The sequence below is a fragment of the Ricinus communis genome, chromosome 6, assembly GCF_019578655.1.
Source record: "Ricinus communis isolate WT05 ecotype wild-type chromosome 6, ASM1957865v1, whole genome shotgun sequence".
NCBI classification, from domain to species: Eukaryota; Viridiplantae; Streptophyta; class Magnoliopsida; order Malpighiales; family Euphorbiaceae; genus Ricinus; species Ricinus communis.
Window position 1 is genome coordinate 19194908 of NC_063261.1, and position 19301 is coordinate 19214208.

The 19301-nt window shown below is 30.5% G+C and overlaps 3 protein-coding genes across 3 annotated transcripts; 2 read left to right on the top strand and 1 right to left on the bottom strand.

Annotated features, from left to right (window-relative positions):
- The first annotated feature begins 4575 nt into the window (after positions 1–4575).
- LOC8273840 (BURP domain-containing protein 3) lies at positions 4576–6312 on the top strand. Its single transcript, XM_025157876.2, has 2 exons — positions 4576–4733; positions 5183–6312. Exons 1-2 carry the CDS (start codon positions 4680–4682, stop codon positions 6089–6091), a joined length of 963 nt encoding a protein of 320 aa, XP_025013644.2. The 5' UTR covers positions 4576–4679; the 3' UTR covers positions 6092–6312.
- Positions 6313–15750: 9438 nt separating this feature from the next.
- LOC125368606 (BURP domain-containing protein 3-like) lies at positions 15751–17378 on the top strand. Its single transcript, XM_048375905.1, has 2 exons — positions 15751–15826; positions 16256–17378. Exons 1-2 carry the CDS (start codon positions 15773–15775, stop codon positions 17144–17146), a joined length of 945 nt encoding a protein of 314 aa, XP_048231862.1. The 5' UTR covers positions 15751–15772; the 3' UTR covers positions 17147–17378.
- A 537-nt stretch (positions 17379–17915) lies between these two features.
- LOC125370455 lies at positions 17916–18687 on the bottom strand. Its single transcript, XM_048375999.1, has one exon. It carries the CDS (start codon positions 18499–18501, stop codon positions 18019–18021), a length of 483 nt encoding a protein of 160 aa, XP_048231956.1. The 5' UTR covers positions 18502–18687; the 3' UTR covers positions 17916–18018.
- Between the last annotated feature and the right edge of the window lie 614 nt (positions 18688–19301).

Below are 19301 nucleotides of genomic sequence, written 5' to 3' on the forward strand. Positions count from 1 at the left end.
CTATTTGTAAGGCCTAGCTAAAAATTACAAGGCCCAATGGATATTTTAGTTATTTTGTATAATTATTAAGATTTATATTAAGAGTTGTTTATAGGATAGTACTTAGTGGCGATAAAAATACATATATTCTTATCTATCAGATAGATTTATATTAGTATATTTATCTCTAGGGAGACTTACTTAGAAGATGATTCTTTTATATATATATCCCTACAAACCTAGTTTTAGGAGGAGGGGAGAATTCTCTCCTATCTGCACTGTACATATGTCAACGATTATTTTCTCTATATCTCTTCCATAAACACTTTAGTTTAGTTTTCATTACTCTTTTTAAGATTTAAGGAGCTTTTTAAGAAGTGGAGAGTGAGTACCGATCATCTTCTTACTTGAAGAAATTTTGGATCTAGAGGGAGCTTTTACTTTATTGTTTTATGTCTTTCTATTTAATACCATGATCATTGAATTAAATATGTTAGGGTAGTTTTCATAAGTGTTTAGTTTAGCTTTTTATTTTTATTTTTGTATGAATCTTGTTATTTATTTATTTAATGAATGATTTCTTTATCTTCATATCTTTATTAGTTTAAGTTATTATTGTTAATTAACCATCACATTAACTTAATAACAGTAATTGTTATGAACATATTTAGGTTGAATGTATTAGAGACACTAACGTTATTTCAATTTATCTTGGTAGACTTTAGTTGCATCATTAGTTTGCGTGACTAAAGAAAAAGACACATCATCATCTCATTCATTAGATCTTGGTTTATAGTAAAATAAAAATATCACTAATTAAATGGCTAGACTAAATACTGCCTTTAGCATATAGTTTTAAATCATAAGCATTTACATTTGCATTGTATATTTATTTATTATTTGGTTATTTTATTTTATAAATATTAGTTTTTCAAAATATTAATTTATAGTGTTTATATTTATTTTTATTGTTTTTTGTTGATAATTATTTTTTACAATAAGTAGCTTTATAGTTCCTTGAGAAATCAACCTCGTACAAGATCCATTCGTTCTTTTTTCTCTGACAGATCGTCAGAACTTCATCTGGGTTCGAATCTTACTGAAAGGTTCACTAGAGATCAAAAATTGTTGAAGAAAGATTAATGAAGGAAAGCATCTTACATGATAAAAGGGAAAAAAATAGAGAAAGGAAAAGAAAAAGGCATACACCCGCCTAATAGAAAATTGAAACATAATCTATCAGAATCTGTATTAACAATATCCAAGCACGCTACCAATTTCTTATATCATTGAGATAAACGAGGTCAACAATTTTAACATTTTTAATAATTTGGTAAGGACACATAACATGGAAAATATACATTTTTTTTTTCTTCTTTTCAGATTCCAATTAATGATGGATTAATTTATCTTTTTACTCCAGATCTTGTCTGTTTTAATTTTGGTAGATAAGTCATATTCTAAATCTTTTGGTGGGATCCATATAAGTTCTTGTTAATGCTCTGGTTGACTTTTCGTTTTGTGCAGTTATATGTTTACAATTTGATCATAATAGATAAGATATTTATGCTTCAGATTGATTGGTTTAGAGACAAGATGCTAACTTAAATTATATTAATTGATTTGTATTTATTTAAAATTTAATATTATTAAATTTAAATTTATCGGCTTTTACTTGAGTTCGATGTTAAAAATACAATCTAAAAGTAAAATTCTATTTGTAAGCAAATAGAGAATCCTTAAGAACAAATAAAAAATAAAATTACATGTGATTGTATAATCAAATTAAATGAATAGATAGAATTAAATAAATAAGAATTAATTTTAAAAAATAAGGATCAAAATTCAGTATTATTTGTTATGATAAAAAAGTAAAACTAAGAGATAATTTTAAGGGATTGAGAGATGAGAGAGGCAGCATGAAAAAGCAAACTATTATCTAAAGGCCTTAGGGTTATGAAAGAAAAAAAAAATATATATATATATAATATTAAAATAATATAATTTTATATAAGTCGTTTCTATATATAAATTTTAACTTTTAATTTTGTATCGGATTGAATCAAAATTTACTATATTTTTAAAGTAAAAACTTGGTTTTAGATATTTTCAAATTATTTTCAATTTAAAACAGTTTAAATCTAATATATCATTTTTTAATTTTTATTGAGTTTTTTAGATTAATTAATTTGGTTGAACACTCCTAATATAGATCTATGAAAATGCTAGCCAGGCTCGACACTCTGTGTAGATTCTCTTTTTTTATGGAGTTAGTCAATTTTATTATTATTTTAATAAAATATGTATGATTATTGATGTAATTAAATATTTTTAATTAGTAATTACAAAATAAAATTTATAGTCAACTCCCTCTTAAATGTAACTACAATTTGATTTTAATGCTCAATTGTTACTTAAAATTTAAATTCATTATCTGAATCTTGAAATTGAATTGTGTAACAGCAACACAGACCAGGCCACTAGAATTGGACACCAAGACAAGAAACCGAAAATTAACAAACTCAGCCAGACCTTAATTGAATTAATTAATTAAGGTGTGAGTTAAGTAAATGGCTGAAATGTAGAACTCAACTAATAAAATTTGAATTGGTTCGACCAATACCAAAATGACTAGAACTAGCTACTTGATTGATGATATATTGATATTATATATATATATATATATATATATATATATATATATATAAAACGTATTTTAGTGATTTATTAGTATGTTTTATATATATAATATGTAGAAATATGTGCATATTACTTCACTTTAGCTTTATTGTTTAATTTCAGGAGTTAATAACCAAAAATAAAAAATATGAGCTAAATTTTCATAAATATAATTAAATTGAACTACCGCTGCTGAGACTCAGAATAAAAACCTATAGACTACTAACTTTACAAGCCTAGCCGAATATATGAAGGCTCATAAAAGGATATTAATTAATTATCATGTACTTATAGATAACTGCATTTAAGTTGTTTGTTTTATTTAGAATAGTTAAGAGATAATTATTAGAGCTATTTTGTTTAGAGGACTTTGCATAAGGAATTTCTACAAGCAGTGGAGATCAGTTAAATAAGAGAGAGTTCAATCTGTACCTGTCCATTGTTTCTTTCTCTGCAACTTTCTACAGTTCATCTTCCACAAACACTTTAGTTAGTTTTTACATTACTCTTTGAAAATCTAAGAAGTTTTTCAAGAAGTGGAGAGTGATGATTAATCATCATTATACCTTGAAGCATTTCTAAATTTTGAGGGAGCTTTTACTTTTTATATTATTTTTATATCTTTCTATTTAATTATAATAATTTTTGGATTAAATATGTCAGGCTAATTTCTATAAGTGTTTAATTTAGCTTTTTACTTATGTATGAACTTTATTTATTTATATATTTAATGGATAATTTCTTTACCTTTATAATTTTATTATTATTAGTTGACCATCATATCAGTTCAATAATAATATTTATTATGAAAAGCTTTAAGTTGAATGTATTAGAAACAACATCTTCACTTCAGTCTATATTGGTATAAGAAACTTAGGTTGCATCATTTGATTGGGGGAGTTAGAAAAAAGACACATCATCATCTCATTCATTAGCTTTGAGTTTTATCATATAATTTTTATTAATTATTTCATTTGCATATTTACTTTATAGTTTATCTAATTTCTTTTATAACCATTAAACTCTTTTCAAAATATTGGCTTAAAGTTTTTAGATTTATTTTTAGTGATTTTGTGTGACAGTTAGTTTTTATAACATATGCTCTACAGTTCCTTATGAGATCGACCTCGTTGTGAACTTGCCCATATTATAATTCGATTAGTACACTTGCAAGTATTAAGTTTGAGACATCAATTGGTTAGACCTTAATTAACCCTTTTAAAATATTGATATTTTTTATTTTTTAGTGATATTGGATCTCTAACATCCTTTCTAAATGCATCTGAAGTTTGAGTTTGACATCTAATATCAATTGAAATTAAAATCCATCCCTCAAACTTGAAATTGAATTGAAATGCAACAACACATCGAACTTGGCCACTAAAACTTGACATCCAAACAAAAAACTAAAAAATTAAAAAAAAATTAAACTAGATCTATATGGATACTATATTAAATTTTTTCATTAATTAATTGAAAAAATTAAATATATGAATGACATAAAAAATCTAATTAATAGAATTGAGTTTGAGTCGGATTAATATTAAAATGACTCTAACTAATAATTTAGTTGGTTGAAGTATTTTTTATTCTTTTAATAGTGTTGGATTTCTAACAAAAGTTATTAATGTTATTCATGGGGATCCAATAACTAATTAAATAAAAAAAAATAATAAATAATTAAATAATTATTTTTATATAAAATATGTAATCACTTCAATATTTTTATTTTTATAATACGAGGAGATGTACTAATATTGTTTTAAGTACCTCAACCAGCAAGCAAACAATAATATATATATTTAAGAAGATATGGGTTGACCAAAGCAGGTATTATGAAAGGCACCCCTTTGGAAAAAGAGATAAAAACAAACTATAATTGAGGCCAACTTATAATTATTAAAGGTTTCTTTTCGCTTATATAATGAAGCCTTGGAATCACAAACTCTGTAACAAGGGAAAAAATACTACTAAGAAGTGAGAAGCATAGAGAAAGAGAGAGAGAGTGAGGGAAAGAAAAGATGGTTCTTCGATTTGCTTATTGCATTATTTTCTTTCATGTTTTGCTTTTGATGGTAACTTCTTGCTTTTCTATTTGGAAGCGTGCCTTCGAGTCTTATTATCAATAAACATAGTTCATTATATGATTGTTTCTTTCTCAAAAGATTTAGAACTTTTATTATTCTGAAACAATAATTTGGTTCGTTACCCTTTTTAATTTTGTTTATATTCTTTTATTATTGTGAAAGAAAATGCCAAAAGAAAAAAGGATTTTCGTCTTTGGCTAAGTTTATCAAGTATGCAGTTTAGTGAGCTACTGACCACATTTTGGTTACAAATGATGCAAAGTTCATTCAGAATGTAAAACAACAATAAACTTGGCGAAATTCTAAGACATACCAAAATGTTCAATTTTCTTTATCACTATTAATTTTATATTCATGGTGATTAATTTTTGCGGTAGTTATACATTAATCTACATGACAACTGAGTCTAATTTACCTTCTTTTAAACTCATGTGCAGAGTGGCCATGCAAAAGGAATCCGAGAAGTACCTAACCAAGAGAATTTCCACCAAAATATAAAGGATGTTGTTGAGGATCGATCACTTCAATTGTATTACAAAATCCTGGGCGAGCTTTTCAAAAGGCCTGCGACTGTTGGTCCTCCAGGACCTCCAGGACCTCCAGGGCCTGGATTACCAGGAAAAGGAATGGAATTTGATGACTTTGTGTTTGATTACATTGAAGCTCCATATATAGGCTTGTTCACTCCTGATGATATATATGTTGGCAAGGTTTTGCCTATCTATTTTCCTGTTCGAGACCGTTCTTCTTACCTTCCTTTCACCATTCAAAAGGAGATGGTTGATTCTTCCATTACTTATCCATTGTCTGACCTGCCAAAGATTTTCCAGCCCTTATCTGTACTCGATGATTCTCTACTCAAAATCCAACCTGATGCTGATAAATGTGAAATTCAACCTGATGAAGCTGAAACCAAAGTCTGTATTAGAAATATGGAATCAATTAGTGAATTTATCAGTCGTGTTTTTGGATCAGAAGGGAGTTTCAGAATTGTGGAAACTAAACAAGCTGAAATATCTACTGCCTCGTTACAAGAATATACTGTTGTGGAAGATCCACGAGAGATTCAAGGTCCAAGAAAGGTATTCTGTCATCCTATGTCTGATGCTTTCTACTGCCATTGTTCTATCGAAACCACGGTTCTGAAGGTCTCATTAGGTACTGAAAACGGAGATAAAATGGAAGCAATTGGTGTTTGCCATATGCACACTTCAGGACAAAATCCTGATGATATTCTTCATCACTTGCTTAAAATCAAGCCTGGAACAACAACCCCTGTATGCCATTTCTTGCCAGATGGTCATTTTGTCTGGGTTCAATCAGCTACTCTAAAGAAGGCTTCTTAGATAAGAGGCTCTCTGCTATTAGCAAGACTATCTAGCTACCATGCATGTGTGCAATTAACCATAAAAATAATTGTTGATGATCCTGGAAAGCAAAAATGTTAGATCTACACCAATGTATTTAAGTGTGGTTTAAGCTTAATATGTTGTTTATCACAATATATTGTGATAGAATTTGTTCTGTATTTCTTTAGTGGAACTCAATGTGTGATAGATTTTTGTTATCTTCCATCTTCCAGTGATTGCTAATCTCTTTCTCTCTCTATTTGTTACTTCTGCAAATATATATATATATTATTGGCAGTTGGTAATTACTAACTAGCGGAGAAATTTTGAAATAAATTCCGTCTACCATATTAAATTAATTATATAATAACTATGTTATTATAGTTTTTTTTACTTTTTTTCTCTATATAAATATAAAATTCAAATTCGATATATATCTAAAAGATTAATATTTAAATTTTCATCCAACGCTGGGGGATGGTATAATGAATGGTAAATTGTATTAGAAATCAAAAAGTAATAACAGACTATTTGATATATAAAAATAGGTGATACAATTGAATTGAATTTTATTTATTAACTAATCGAAGTAGACTACGTATGACTTCTGTCTTGGAAGGAACACTTAAGCATTATATGTGTGGACATTTTCAAAATCATTAATTAAAAAGGTGTACTGCTTATCAGGAAAACTAAAAAAAGAAAAGAAAAAAAGAAACAGTGACTGAAAAATTCAAACAAACATGAATATGGCCAAAGTCCTTTGAAGAAAGCATATTGGAGGTCTAATGGTGAGTGAATTACATTAAAAAGAAAATTATCTCTTTATTCTCATTGAAATGTATATAGTGCAATAAATTATTTCTTTTGGATTTTGATGTTTTTTAGACGCGTAAAATTTTCAATTTTTGGCTCGGTATAATTTTGTTTGTACTTTATAAATTATTTTATAATTTTAGAAAATATTATTACTGTTAATTATTAATTATTAATAATTTAATTTAATTAATTATAATTTAATTATAAATATTATAAATTAATTTGTATGATTAATTATTATTCTGATTTATGATTGATGTGATTGTGTATAATTAGTTTCAATACTAGCAAATTGCTCGTGGGTTGGTTGAGAATTAAATATTTATGCCGAGCAGATAAATAATTTTATGGTTTGAATTGCGTTGCGGAGTCGGGGCAAAATAATACAGTTTTAGTGGCCCGACTCCCGTTAAATAATTGCGGAATATTCAGAGTGTTTCTAGTAGATTCTGGATCCGTTTTACGGAGGGTAAACGTCTATATTTTGGGGAGGTTTTGCCGAATTTTCGGTAAAATTTCCAAGTCTGCTATTCTGAGGCTAGAGTTTTGTTAGACCGTGGGGCTATCCATTCCTTTATATCGCCCAGTTTTGCTTTAAGGTTCGATGTTCAACCGGTTAGACTTCAGGTTCCTATATTGGTCATTACGCCATTAAGTGACGCTTTAGAGACCGATGTTGTATTTCCATCGTGTCAGGGAGGATCGGGATTTGATTTCTAATTTAATTCTATTGGATATAATAGATTTTGACGTAATTTTGAGAATGGATTGGTTGGCTATGCATTATGCCATGTTGGACTACAAGAAAAAGCAAGTAACTTTTCTTATTCCGGGAGACTCAGAGTTTTGTTTTAAAGGCGAGCAGATACCTACTCTATCGAATCTCATGTCAGCCATTACGGCTAAAAGGATGCTTCGACGTGGGTGTTAGGGATATCTGGCATTAGTCAGGGATACCTCGACAGAAAAAGGAAGAATTGAGGACGTACAAGTGGTATACGAGTTTCCGATGTATTTTCAAAAAAGCTACAAGGAGTGCCGCCTGATAGAGAGATAGAGTTCTGTATCGATGTGGTACCGGGTGCGACACCTATTTCTTTAGCACCCTACCAAATGGCACCAGCCAAGTTAAAGGAGTAGTTGTCGGACCTCCTGGATAAGGATTTTATCAGACCCAGTAAGTTTCCGTGAGGTGCTCCTGTTCTATTCGTGAAGAAGAAAGATGGTACTTTGCGCCTCTATATTGACTACAGGCAGCTGAATAAAGCGACGGTTCATAACAAGTATCTGCTTCCTCGCATTGATGATCTATTTGATTAGCTTCAAGGAGCCTTATGCTTCTCCAAGATTGATTTACGATTGAGGTATCCCGAGTTGAGGATCCGTGAGGAAGACATTCCGAAGGAGTTATGGGCATTATGAATTCCTGATAATGTCATTTGGATTTACTAATGCTCCTGCAACTTTCATGGATATGATGAATCGAGTGTCCAAGCCGTTCCTAGATCATTTTTTCATTATATTCATTGGTGATATTTTAATGTACTCTAGAAGCAAAGAGGAGCACGTGTGGCATCTGAGAATGGTACTTCAAACGTTAAGGAGGAGCATCAGTTGTACGCTAAGTTATCCAAGTGTGAATTTTGGTTAGAAAGCATTGCTTTTTTCTAGGTCATGTTGTGTCTAGAGAGGGTATTCAAGTGGATCCCAAGAAAGTAGAGGTAGTGACTGACTCGCAGAAACCGACCATAGTGACAGAGGTTCGTAGCTTTCTGAGTTTGGTAAGCTACTACCGTCGATTCGTACAAGAGTTTTTGAGAATCGCAATGCCTTTAACTAAGATGACTTAGAAGAACGTTAGATTCCAGTGGACTGACGAGTGTGAAAGAAGTTTTCAGAGACTGAAAGAACGTTTAATTTCAGCTCCAGTGTTAACCTTACTCTTTGGGACTAGTGGATTCACAGTGTATTATGACGCTTCCAGAGTGGGTCTGGGTTGCGTTCTAATACAACATGGTAATATAGTGGCTTATGCATCCAGGCAATTGAAGAGGCATGAACAAAATTACCATACTCATGATTTGGAGATGACAGCAATAATCTTTGCCCTAAAAATCTGGAGGCACTATCTCTACGGGGAGACATGTGAGATATATGATTGTAGTATTCTCTACTATCTAGGTAAAGTGAATGTCTTGGCAGATGTCTTGAGCAGGAAGTCAGCAAGTAATCTTGCTCACATCAGTACAGAGAAGAGACCTCTAACCAAAGAGTTGCACGAATTATGCGACCAAGGGTTGTAGAGTGAGCTATTAGAATCGGGAGCACTGTTGGCACATTTCAGTGTTAGATTTGTGCTTGTTAAAAAAATCAAGTTAGCTCAGAGTTAGGACCCACAATTAAAAAAAATCTTGGAAGAAGTGCAGCAGGATCGAGCTAATAATTTTGTTATAGATGATGACGGTACTCTCAAGATGGGCACTAGGCTATGTGTTCCCAATATGGATAATCTCAGAAAATAGATTTTAGAAGAGGCTCACTGTACAGCTTACAGCGTGCATCCGGGTTCTACCATGATGTATCACAATTTGAAAGGTAATTATTGGTGGAATGGAATAAAAAGGGATATGGCAAAGTTTGTCTCTAAGTGTCTAACGTGTCAGCAGGTTAAACTGGAGCATCAGAAGCCATTAGGGTTATTGCAACTGCTTCCCATACCAGAGTGGAAATATGAAAGGATTACTATGAATTTTATTTCAAATTTACCCAAGACTTCGGCTGGTTATGACTCTATCTGGATAATTATGGACTGATTGACTAAGTCATCGCATTTCCTTCTTGTAAAGACTACTTATTTTGTGGCTAAGTTTGCATGAGTGTATCTAAAGAGAATTGTCAGTCAGGGGACCACAGTTCACTTCAAGATTTTGGAGAAAGCTACAAAAAGAGCTTGGTACTATATTGGACTTCAGTACAGCCTTTCACCCCAAACTGATGAACAATCGGGGATGACAATTCAAACCTTAGAGAATATGTTTCCGATGTGCGTGATAGACTTTGATGGTCAGTGGGATTAGTACCTACCATTGATTGAGTTCGCTTATAACAACAGCTACCATGCAAGCATTGAGATGGCCCCTTATGAGGCATTATACGGCTGGAAGTGCAGATCTCCTGTGTGTTGGAAAGAAGTTGGCGAACGAAAGTTAGCAGGACTAAAATTGGTTCATATCACTTCAGAGAAGATTCATATTCTCCGTGAGTGGCAGAAGACAGCTTTCAATAGGCAGAAGAGTTATATGGACCCAAAGTAGAAGCATGTGGAGTTAAGTATTAAGGAGTATGTGCTCTTGAAGGTGTTCCCTATGCGTGGTGTGATGCGGTTTGGAAAGAAAGGCAAGTTGGCCCCTCATTATGTGGGACACTTTGAGATTATTAACAGGATTGAAGAGATAGCATACAAGTTGGACTTAACGTCAAATTTCTCACATGTACATCCGGTATTTCATATATCCATATTGAGAAAGTATATTTCGGATCCTTCGCACATATTGCAGCCTCAATATGTGGAAGTAAGCGAAGACTTCACTTACGAGGAACAGGTCGTGGATACTCCAGTTCGCCAACTACGCTCTAAGGTTATACTGATGGTTAAGGTGTTGTGACAGAATCATTCATCAGAGGAGTGTACCTTAGAACCGAGCAGGAGATGAGGAACCTTTAGTCTCATTTGTTTCAATCTTGAAGTAAGCTTTGTTTCTTTCAAAACTTGAGGACGAATTTTTTTCTTAAAAGGGATAAAATGTAATACCCGTAAATAAAAAATAAAAATAAATAATAATAATAATAATAATAATAATAATAATATATAAAACACAATTTTTCCTTCTCCCTCTTCCTCCCCCCCCCCCCCCCACCTTCCTCTCCTCCTCCCTTTCTTTTTTCCACCACTGTTGCCACTATCCAGCCGTCGGAAATTCCTCCTTCTTCTTCCTCTCCCTTGCCAGTGTCGCCTCCTTCTTCCTTTCCTTTGCTGCCAACATCGAGCTTGAAGAAAGGAAGCTGCCGCTAAGCAACAACCGTCTACCACCCTTTTCTTGTAAATTCGATGCCGAAAAACGAGCTTCCCACGGTCGAAAACCTCCAAGCCAAGCTCCACTGCCGTTTTTTCCTCTGCCGGCGGCAGTATATAGCCTCGCCGAAATTGAAACTTTCTAGCCTCGATCCGGTAGCTTCCGACGAGTTTTTGGCAAAAGCATTTGTATTTTCGAACTCCCTGCAACTCAAGCTTCATGTAGGCGCTTCCGGATTCAAAATTTGAAACCGTTGGCGGTACCGGCTTTCGGACCTTGGTGTTTTTCGGACGCGTAGAATTTCAGATTTTCGGCTTGGTATTATTTTGTTTGACCTTATAAATTAATTAATAATTTTAGAAAATACTATTACTATTAATTGTAAATTATAAATAATTTAATTTAATTAGATTTATTTAATTATAACTTAGTTATAAATGTTATAAATTAATTAGAATGATTAATTATTATTCTGATTTGTGATAGATGTGATTGTGTAATATTAGTTTAAATACTAGCAAATTTCTTGTGGGTTAGTTGAGAGTTAAATGTTTTTGCCGAGCAGATAAATAATTTTGTGTTTTGAATTACGTTGTGGAGTCGGAAAAAAATAATATAGTCTTAGTTGCCCGACTCCCTTTAAATAATTGCAGAATATGTGAAGTGTTTCTAGCAGATTCTGTACCCGTTTTACGGGAGGTAAACGTCCATATTTAGGGGACGTTCTACCGAATTTTTGGTAGAATTTCCGAGTCGGAATTTCTTAGGCAGTCTAATCTAGGAGTCTAACCTAGGAAAAAATAAGAATATCTTATTAATTGAGTTATTTTCATAAATAGATAATCCATCCAACCAGCTAGCTCCACCTGAGGCGTAGGAGCAGACTGCAGAGCGCCGCAGAACTGTGAGTTAAAGTCATATAATCAACTGATTTTATGTCATGTCTAAATTAAATGCATTGTTAATTAATTAATAATTATTATAATCATTATTAGCATTATTATTAGGAATTTTATTTGATTAAAAATTATTACGATTATTATTATTAATTTTGTTTTCATTATTATCGATATCATTATTAATATTATTATCATTATTTTTGCTATCATATTTATTGTTATTTTAATATTATTATTATTATTATTATTATTATACTTAATTTTTATGTTTGCTATACTCGAAGCTATTCAATTTTAATTCTTAATATGTTATTGAATAATTATGTTTACTTATAATTTGTACTATTTACAATTATTACTGATGTTATGATTATAATTTCAGGATGAGGCGGCAGTAGAACATGCCACCTGATGGATTGCATTAGAACAGCATGCGCACCGGTATTAAATAAAGACATGTAGTAAAAGAATATTTTTTTAGGATATGCCCTGGTCTAGTATAACTCTCTAGGCTATAAAAATTTAATCGTCGGAGGAAAGGTCTCTGGTCAAACGTTGCTCTTTGGGCACCGGCTTTATTGGAAATTAAGTGATCAGGCTGGATGAAAGGACCGTAGTCAAGCTTTGCTCTCTGGGCGCTAGTCTTATTAGAATAACAGAGTGGAATGGCTAATAGGATTGGAGTTTAGGGTTCTACTGAGGTAATCATCTCATAAACATTTAAATTATATTTTTCTAAATCATGGCATATGACACATGATTTGATATAATATGATAGTTTATTCTGATTAAAGAAATATTTTAATGAGATGGCTATATTTATTTTAGGATTATATGATTTTAACTCACTCTCGAGGCTGACAGTTTTAATTTTAAATTTTCAGGTGACAGGTAGGTTTTCCGTCGTCTTTCTCTTGATAGCCCGACTTCCTTTTCTTTCAGGCCCATTGTAATTAATTTTTATTTTTTGCATTTCGAACTATTTAAAAATCTAGACTCTCTGCAGTAGTGGTTTCAAAGCTTGAACAATTTATTTTAGTCTGTTAAAACTATGGAAAAATATTAAGCGGTCATGCTGGTAGATTGATTTAATTATGTTGTGGTCATGCGAACGAATTGTTGGTATATTTTAGTAGCATATATATATATATATATATAATCCGTAGCAAGCATAACTAATCAACAATCTAGATATTTCCTAGTGCTGATCACATGCCCAACCTCTAATAGGTAATCGAAACATAATCTATCACAATCTGTATTAATAATATCCAAGCACGCTACCAATTTCTTATATCATTGAGATAAACGAGGTCAACAATTTTAACATTTTAATAATTTGGTAAGGACACATAACATGGAAAATATACATTCTTTTTCTTCCTTTCAGATTCCAATTAATGATGGGTTAATTTTTCTTTTTACTCCAGATCTTGTCTGTTTTCATTTTGGTAGAGAAGTCATATTCTAAATGTTTTGTTGGGATCCATACAAGTTCTTGTTAATGCTCTGGTTGACTTTACGTTTGGTGCAGTTATATGTGTACAATTTGATCATAATAGATAAGATATTAGTGGGTTGGATTGATTGGTCCAGAGACTAGATGTTAACTTAAATTATATTAATTGGTTTACATTTATTTAAAATTAAAAATTATTAAATTTTAATTTATCGGCTTTTAGTTGGGTTCGATTTTAAAAATACAATCTAAAAGTAAAATTCTATTTAAATAAAATTACATATGATTGTATAATTAAATTAAATGAATAGATAGAATTAAATAAATAAAAATTAATTTAAAAAAATAAAGATCAAAATTCAGTATTATTCTTTTATGATAAAAAGTAGAACTAAGAAATAATTTTAAGAGATTAAGAGAAGAGAGCGTCAACATGAAAAAGCAAACTATTATCTAAAGCCTTAGAGTTAGGAAAGAAAAAAAAAATTATATATATATAAAACGATGTAATTTTATATAACTCGTGTTCTATATATAATTTTTAATTTTTAATTTTATATCGGATTGAGTTAGATTTTACTATATTTTTTAAAGTAAAATCTTAGTCCAACCTACTCTTACTTGGTTTTAGAAAATTTCAAACCATTTTCAATCCAAAACAGTTTAAATCTAATATATATCTTTTTTCACTTTTTATTGAGTTTTTTTGGATTAACCGATTTGGGAGAATACCCTAATAATAGATCTATGAAAATGCTAGCAAGGCTCAACACTCTATGTAGATTCCCTTTCTTTCTGGAGTTAGTCAATTTTATCATTATTTTAATAAAATATGTATGATTATTGATGTAATTTAATATTTTTAATTAATAATTAAAAAATAAAATTTATAGTCAACTCCCTCTTAAATGTAACTACAATTTAATTTTAACGCTCAATTGTTATTTAAAAATTTAAATTCATTACTTGAAACTTGAAATTGAATTGTGCAACAGCAACACAAACCGAAAATTCACAAACTGAGCCAGACCTTAATTGAATTAATTAATTAAGGTGTGAGTTAAGTAAATTGGTGAAATGTAGAATTCAACTAATAAAATTTGACTTGGGTTTAACGAATACCAAAATGACGAGAACTAGCCACTTGATTGTTGATATGTTCATATTATATATATATATATTTAAGGAGTTGTAGTGATTTATTGGTATATTTTATATACATAATATGTAGAAATATGTGCTTATTACCTCACTTTAGCTTTATTGTTTAATTTCAAGAGTTAATAACTAAAAAGGAAAAATACGAGCTAAATATTCATAAACGAGCTTAAATTGGACTGCCACTGCTGAGACTCAGAATAAAGACGCATGGACTATTAACTTTAAAGGCCTAGCCGAATATATGAAGGCCCACAAAGAGATATTAATTAATTATTATATAACTATGTATAACTACTTTTAAGTTATTTGTTTTTATTTAAGATAATTAAAAAATAATTATTAGAGGTATTTTGTTTAAAAAAGAACTTTGCATAAGGAATCTCGACAAGTAGTAGAGATCAATTAAATAAAAAAGAGTTCAGTTTGTACCTGTCCAACTGGGCCACTAAAACTGGACATCCAAATAAAAAATCAAAAAATTAAAAAACTGAACTAGATCTATATTGATACTATATTAGAAATTGAATTAATTAATTAAAAAAATTAAATATATAAATGACATATAAAGTCTAATTAATAGAATTGGGTTTGAGTCTATTTAATAATAAAATGACTATAACTAATAATTTGGTTGGTTGAAGTATTTTTTATTCTTTTAATAATGTCGGATCTCTAACAAAAGTTATTAACGTTATTAATGGAGATGTAATAACTAATTAAATAAAAATTTATGTAATAAATAATTAAATAATCATTTTTGCATAAGATATGTGATCACGTCAATATTTTTATTTTTATAGTACGAGGAGATGTACTAATATTGTTTTAAGTACCTCAACTAGCAAGTAAACAATTTTATATATATATATATATATATATATATATATATATATATAAATTTATGTAATAAATAATTAAATAATTATTTTTGTATAAGATATGTGATCACGTCAATATTTTTATTTTTATAGTACGAGGAGATGTACTAATATTGTTTTAAGTACCTCAACTAGCAAGTAAACAATTATATATATATATATATATATATATATATAAAGATATGGGTTGACCAAAGCAGATATTATGAAACCCTTTGGAAAAAGAGATAAAAACAAACTATAATTGAGGCCAATTTATAATTATTAAAGGTTTCTTTTTACTTATATAATGAAGCCTTGGAATCACAAACTCTGTAACAAAGGAAAAAAAAAAATACTAGTAAGAAGTGAGAAGCATAGAGAAAGAGAGAGAGAGAGGGAAAGAAAATATGGTTCTTCGATTTGCTTATTGTATTATTTTCTTTCATGTTTTGCTTTTGATGGTAACTTCTTGCTTCTACTTGAAAGCATGCCTTCGAGTCTTATTATCAATAAACATAGTTCATTATATGATTGTTTCTTTTTCAACAGATTTAGAACTTTTATTATTCTGAAACAATAATTTGGTTCGTTTCCTTTTCCAATTTTGTTTATATTTTTTTATTGTGAAAGAAAATGCCAAAAGAAAAAAAGATTTTCATCCTTGGCTAAGTTTATCAAGTATGCAGTTTAGTGAGCTACTGACCACATTTTGGTTATGTAAAACAACAATAAACTTGGCGAAATTCTAAGACATACCAAGATGTTCAATTTTCCTTATCACTATTAATTTTATATTTATGGTCATTAAATTTTGCGGTAGTTATACGTTAATCTACATGACAATTGAGTCTAATTTATCTTCTTTTTCTGATGTATAATCTCATGTGCAGAGTGGCCATGCAAAAGGAATCCGAGAAGTACCTAACCAAGAGCATTCCCACCAAAATATAAAGGATGTTGTCAAGGATAAATCAGTTCAACTGTATTACAAAATCCTGGGCGAGCTTTTCAAAAGGCCTGCAACTGTTGGTCCTCCAGGGCCTGGATTACCAGGAAAAGGAATGGAATTTGATGACTTTGTGTTTGATTACATTGAAGCTCCATTTATAGGCTTGTTCACTCCTGATGATATATATGTTGGCAAGGTTTTGCCTATCTATTTTCCTGTTCAAGACCGTTCTTCTTACCTTCCTTTCACCATTCAAAAGGAAATGGTTGATTCTTCCATTACTTATCCATTGTCTGACCTGCCAAAGATTTTCCAGCCCTTATCTGTACTCGATGATTCTCTACTCAAAATCCAACCTGATGCTGATAAATGTGAAATTCAACCTGATGAAGCTGAAACCAAAGTCTGTATTAGAAATATGGAATCAATCAGTGAATTTATCAGTCGTGTTTTTGGATCAGAAGGGAGTTTCAGAATTGTGGAAACTAAACAAGCTGAAATATCTACTGCCTCGTTACAAGAATATACTGTTGTGGAAGATCCACGAGAGATTCAAGGTCCAAGAAAGGTATTCTGTCATCCTATGTCTGATGCTTTCTACTGCCATTGTTCTATCGAAACCAAGGTTCTGAAGGTCTCATTAGGTACTGTAAACGGAGATAAAATGGAAGCAATTGGTGTTTGCCATATGCACACTTCAGGACAAAATCCTGATGATATTCTTCATCACTTACTTAAAATCAAGCCTGGAACAACAACCCCTGTATGCCATTTCTTGCCAGCTGGTCATTTTGTCTGGGTTCAATCAGCTACTTTAAAGAAGGCTTCTTAGATAAGAGGCTCTCTGCTATTAGCAAGACTATCTAGCTACCATGCATGTGTGCACTTAACCACAAAAATAATTGGTGACGGTCTTGGCATGCGAAAACGTTAGATCTACCACCAATGTATTTAATAAAAACATGGTAGTTGTGGTTTAAGCTTAATATGTTGTTTATATTGTGATAGAATTTGTTCTGTATTTCTTTAATGGAATTCAATGTGATTGATTTTGTTATCTTCCATCTTCCAGTGATTGCTAACCTCTTTCTCTCTCTATTTGTTACTTTTGGAAAATGTATACATTATTGGTAGCTGGTACTTACTAACTAGTAGAGAAATTCTAAGATAAACTCCGTCTATCACATTAAATTAACCGTATAATAACTCTGTTATTATAGTTTTTTTTTATTTTTTTTCTCTATAAAAATATAAAATCCAAATTCGATATATATCTAAAAAAATTAATATTTGAATTTTCATCCAACAATATGTGATAGTGTGATGAAAGGTAAATTGTATTAGAAGTCAAAAAGTAATAACAGACTATTTGATATATAAAGATACTTGACACAATTTAATTGAATTTTATTTATTAACTAATCAAATTTTCATTAGCGAGAAATTTTTACGTATATTTATGTATGCATCATAACAAATAGGAAAGTAACACATTTATATGAGTATTACACTTTAATATTAGATGATAGACACATACTCTAATATTTAAAATTAATAAATATGTATCAATTATCTATTAATTTAGTATGTAAGTGAAGATATTCATAAAGTCTAACAAAGAATTTTCGTGATTTAACATTTGAACCAGTAATCCACAACTCTAAAAATGACTCCATATTGGTAACATATTTTACTAATTAATCACTATTGGTAGACAATATTCCTCCTAAGGGCATGACTTCTACTTCTAAGATACAAATCTGCATCCTTATCATCCCCTTCTTTAAATGAACAAGGCCTGTCTTCATCAATTCTTCCAATCCTCCCCAGCCCAACGCTGTAACTTCTCCCCTCATCACAAGAAACCATTGTAGTTACCCTTACCTCTCTTTGTGCAATATGCATATTTGATGATTGAATTACACTTCTTCTCCTCCTCAAAAGTTGTCTCAATTCCTCATTGTTGCATGAGCCTGATTGTGTATAACTGACACTGAAACTCTTAGGCAAGTACACACTTTCAGACACTGCCGGACCACCAAATGTCACGGCGCCATAGCCAATCTTACCGGCGCAGTCTTGCATGCTCTTCATGTAGAAGTCTCTTGCTTTGCTAAGAATCTTAATGGGTGCGAAAATGATTTGGAAGATGAATTTGCTTTGCTTATTTGCTTTATTGCTCCTCATTCTTGTACCTATAATAATGACACACTGTAATCCTGCGACAAGCTTAGTTACAAGAAAATGGAAAATGGGAATTGGTTGTGAAGAAGAAGATAAAAAAAAATATCTTGGCAAGTTTTATGATGAAGAGTGGATGGAAATATGTGTATTTATAAATAAGGAAATAGCGGTTCGGGCTTCATAGTAGACTACGTATGACTTATTTCTTGGAAGGGAGACTTAAGGGCAGTTTGAACGGAACAGCATTATATGTGTGGACATTTTCAAGATCATTAATTAAAAAGGTGAAACTGCTTATCAGGAAAACTAAAAAAGAAAAACAGCGAATGAAATATTCAAACAAACATTAATATTTTGAAGAAAGCATTTTATTCATTGGAGGTTTAATGGTGAGTGAATTACATTAAGAAAAAAAATTATTTATTTATTGTCATTGAACTGTATATACTGCAATAAATAATATTAAATTTTAATATTAAAATAATTGACATATATTTATTTATTTATAACTAATAAATATGTATTATTTATTTTTATTATATTATTTACTTATCAGTTGGGTATATAAACAGGAATATAAATCTGAAATATATAAATATTTTCTTCACCATAAATTGATAAAAGTATTTTTTAACTAACATGAATGAAAATATCAACGGGAACACTTTGTGATTGAAATATTTAAAAAATAAATTGATTTGAATTTAGCAATTTTTCACTTTTCGTATCATTATAAGATATAAGAAAGCCTATTCTTAAAAAAAAAAAAAAAAAATATAAGAGATACAAGAAAGCCTATAAAA

Coding starts and splice junctions, on each gene's coding strand:
- LOC8273840 (XM_025157876.2), top strand. CDS start 4,680: ATGGTTCTTCGATTTGCTTATTGCATTATTTTCTTTCATGTTTTGCTT. Junction 4,734..5,182: donor TTCATGTTTTGCTTTTGATG/GTAACTTCTTGC, acceptor ACTCATGTGCAG/AGTGGCCATGCAAAAGGAAT.
- LOC125368606 (XM_048375905.1), top strand. CDS start 15,773: ATGGTTCTTCGATTTGCTTATTGTATTATTTTCTTTCATGTTTTGCTT. Junction 15,827..16,255: donor TTCATGTTTTGCTTTTGATG/GTAACTTCTTGC, acceptor TCTCATGTGCAG/AGTGGCCATGCAAAAGGAAT.
- LOC125370455 (XM_048375999.1), bottom strand. CDS start 18,501: ATGAGGAGCAATAAAGCAAATAAGCAAAGCAAATTCATCTTCCAAATC.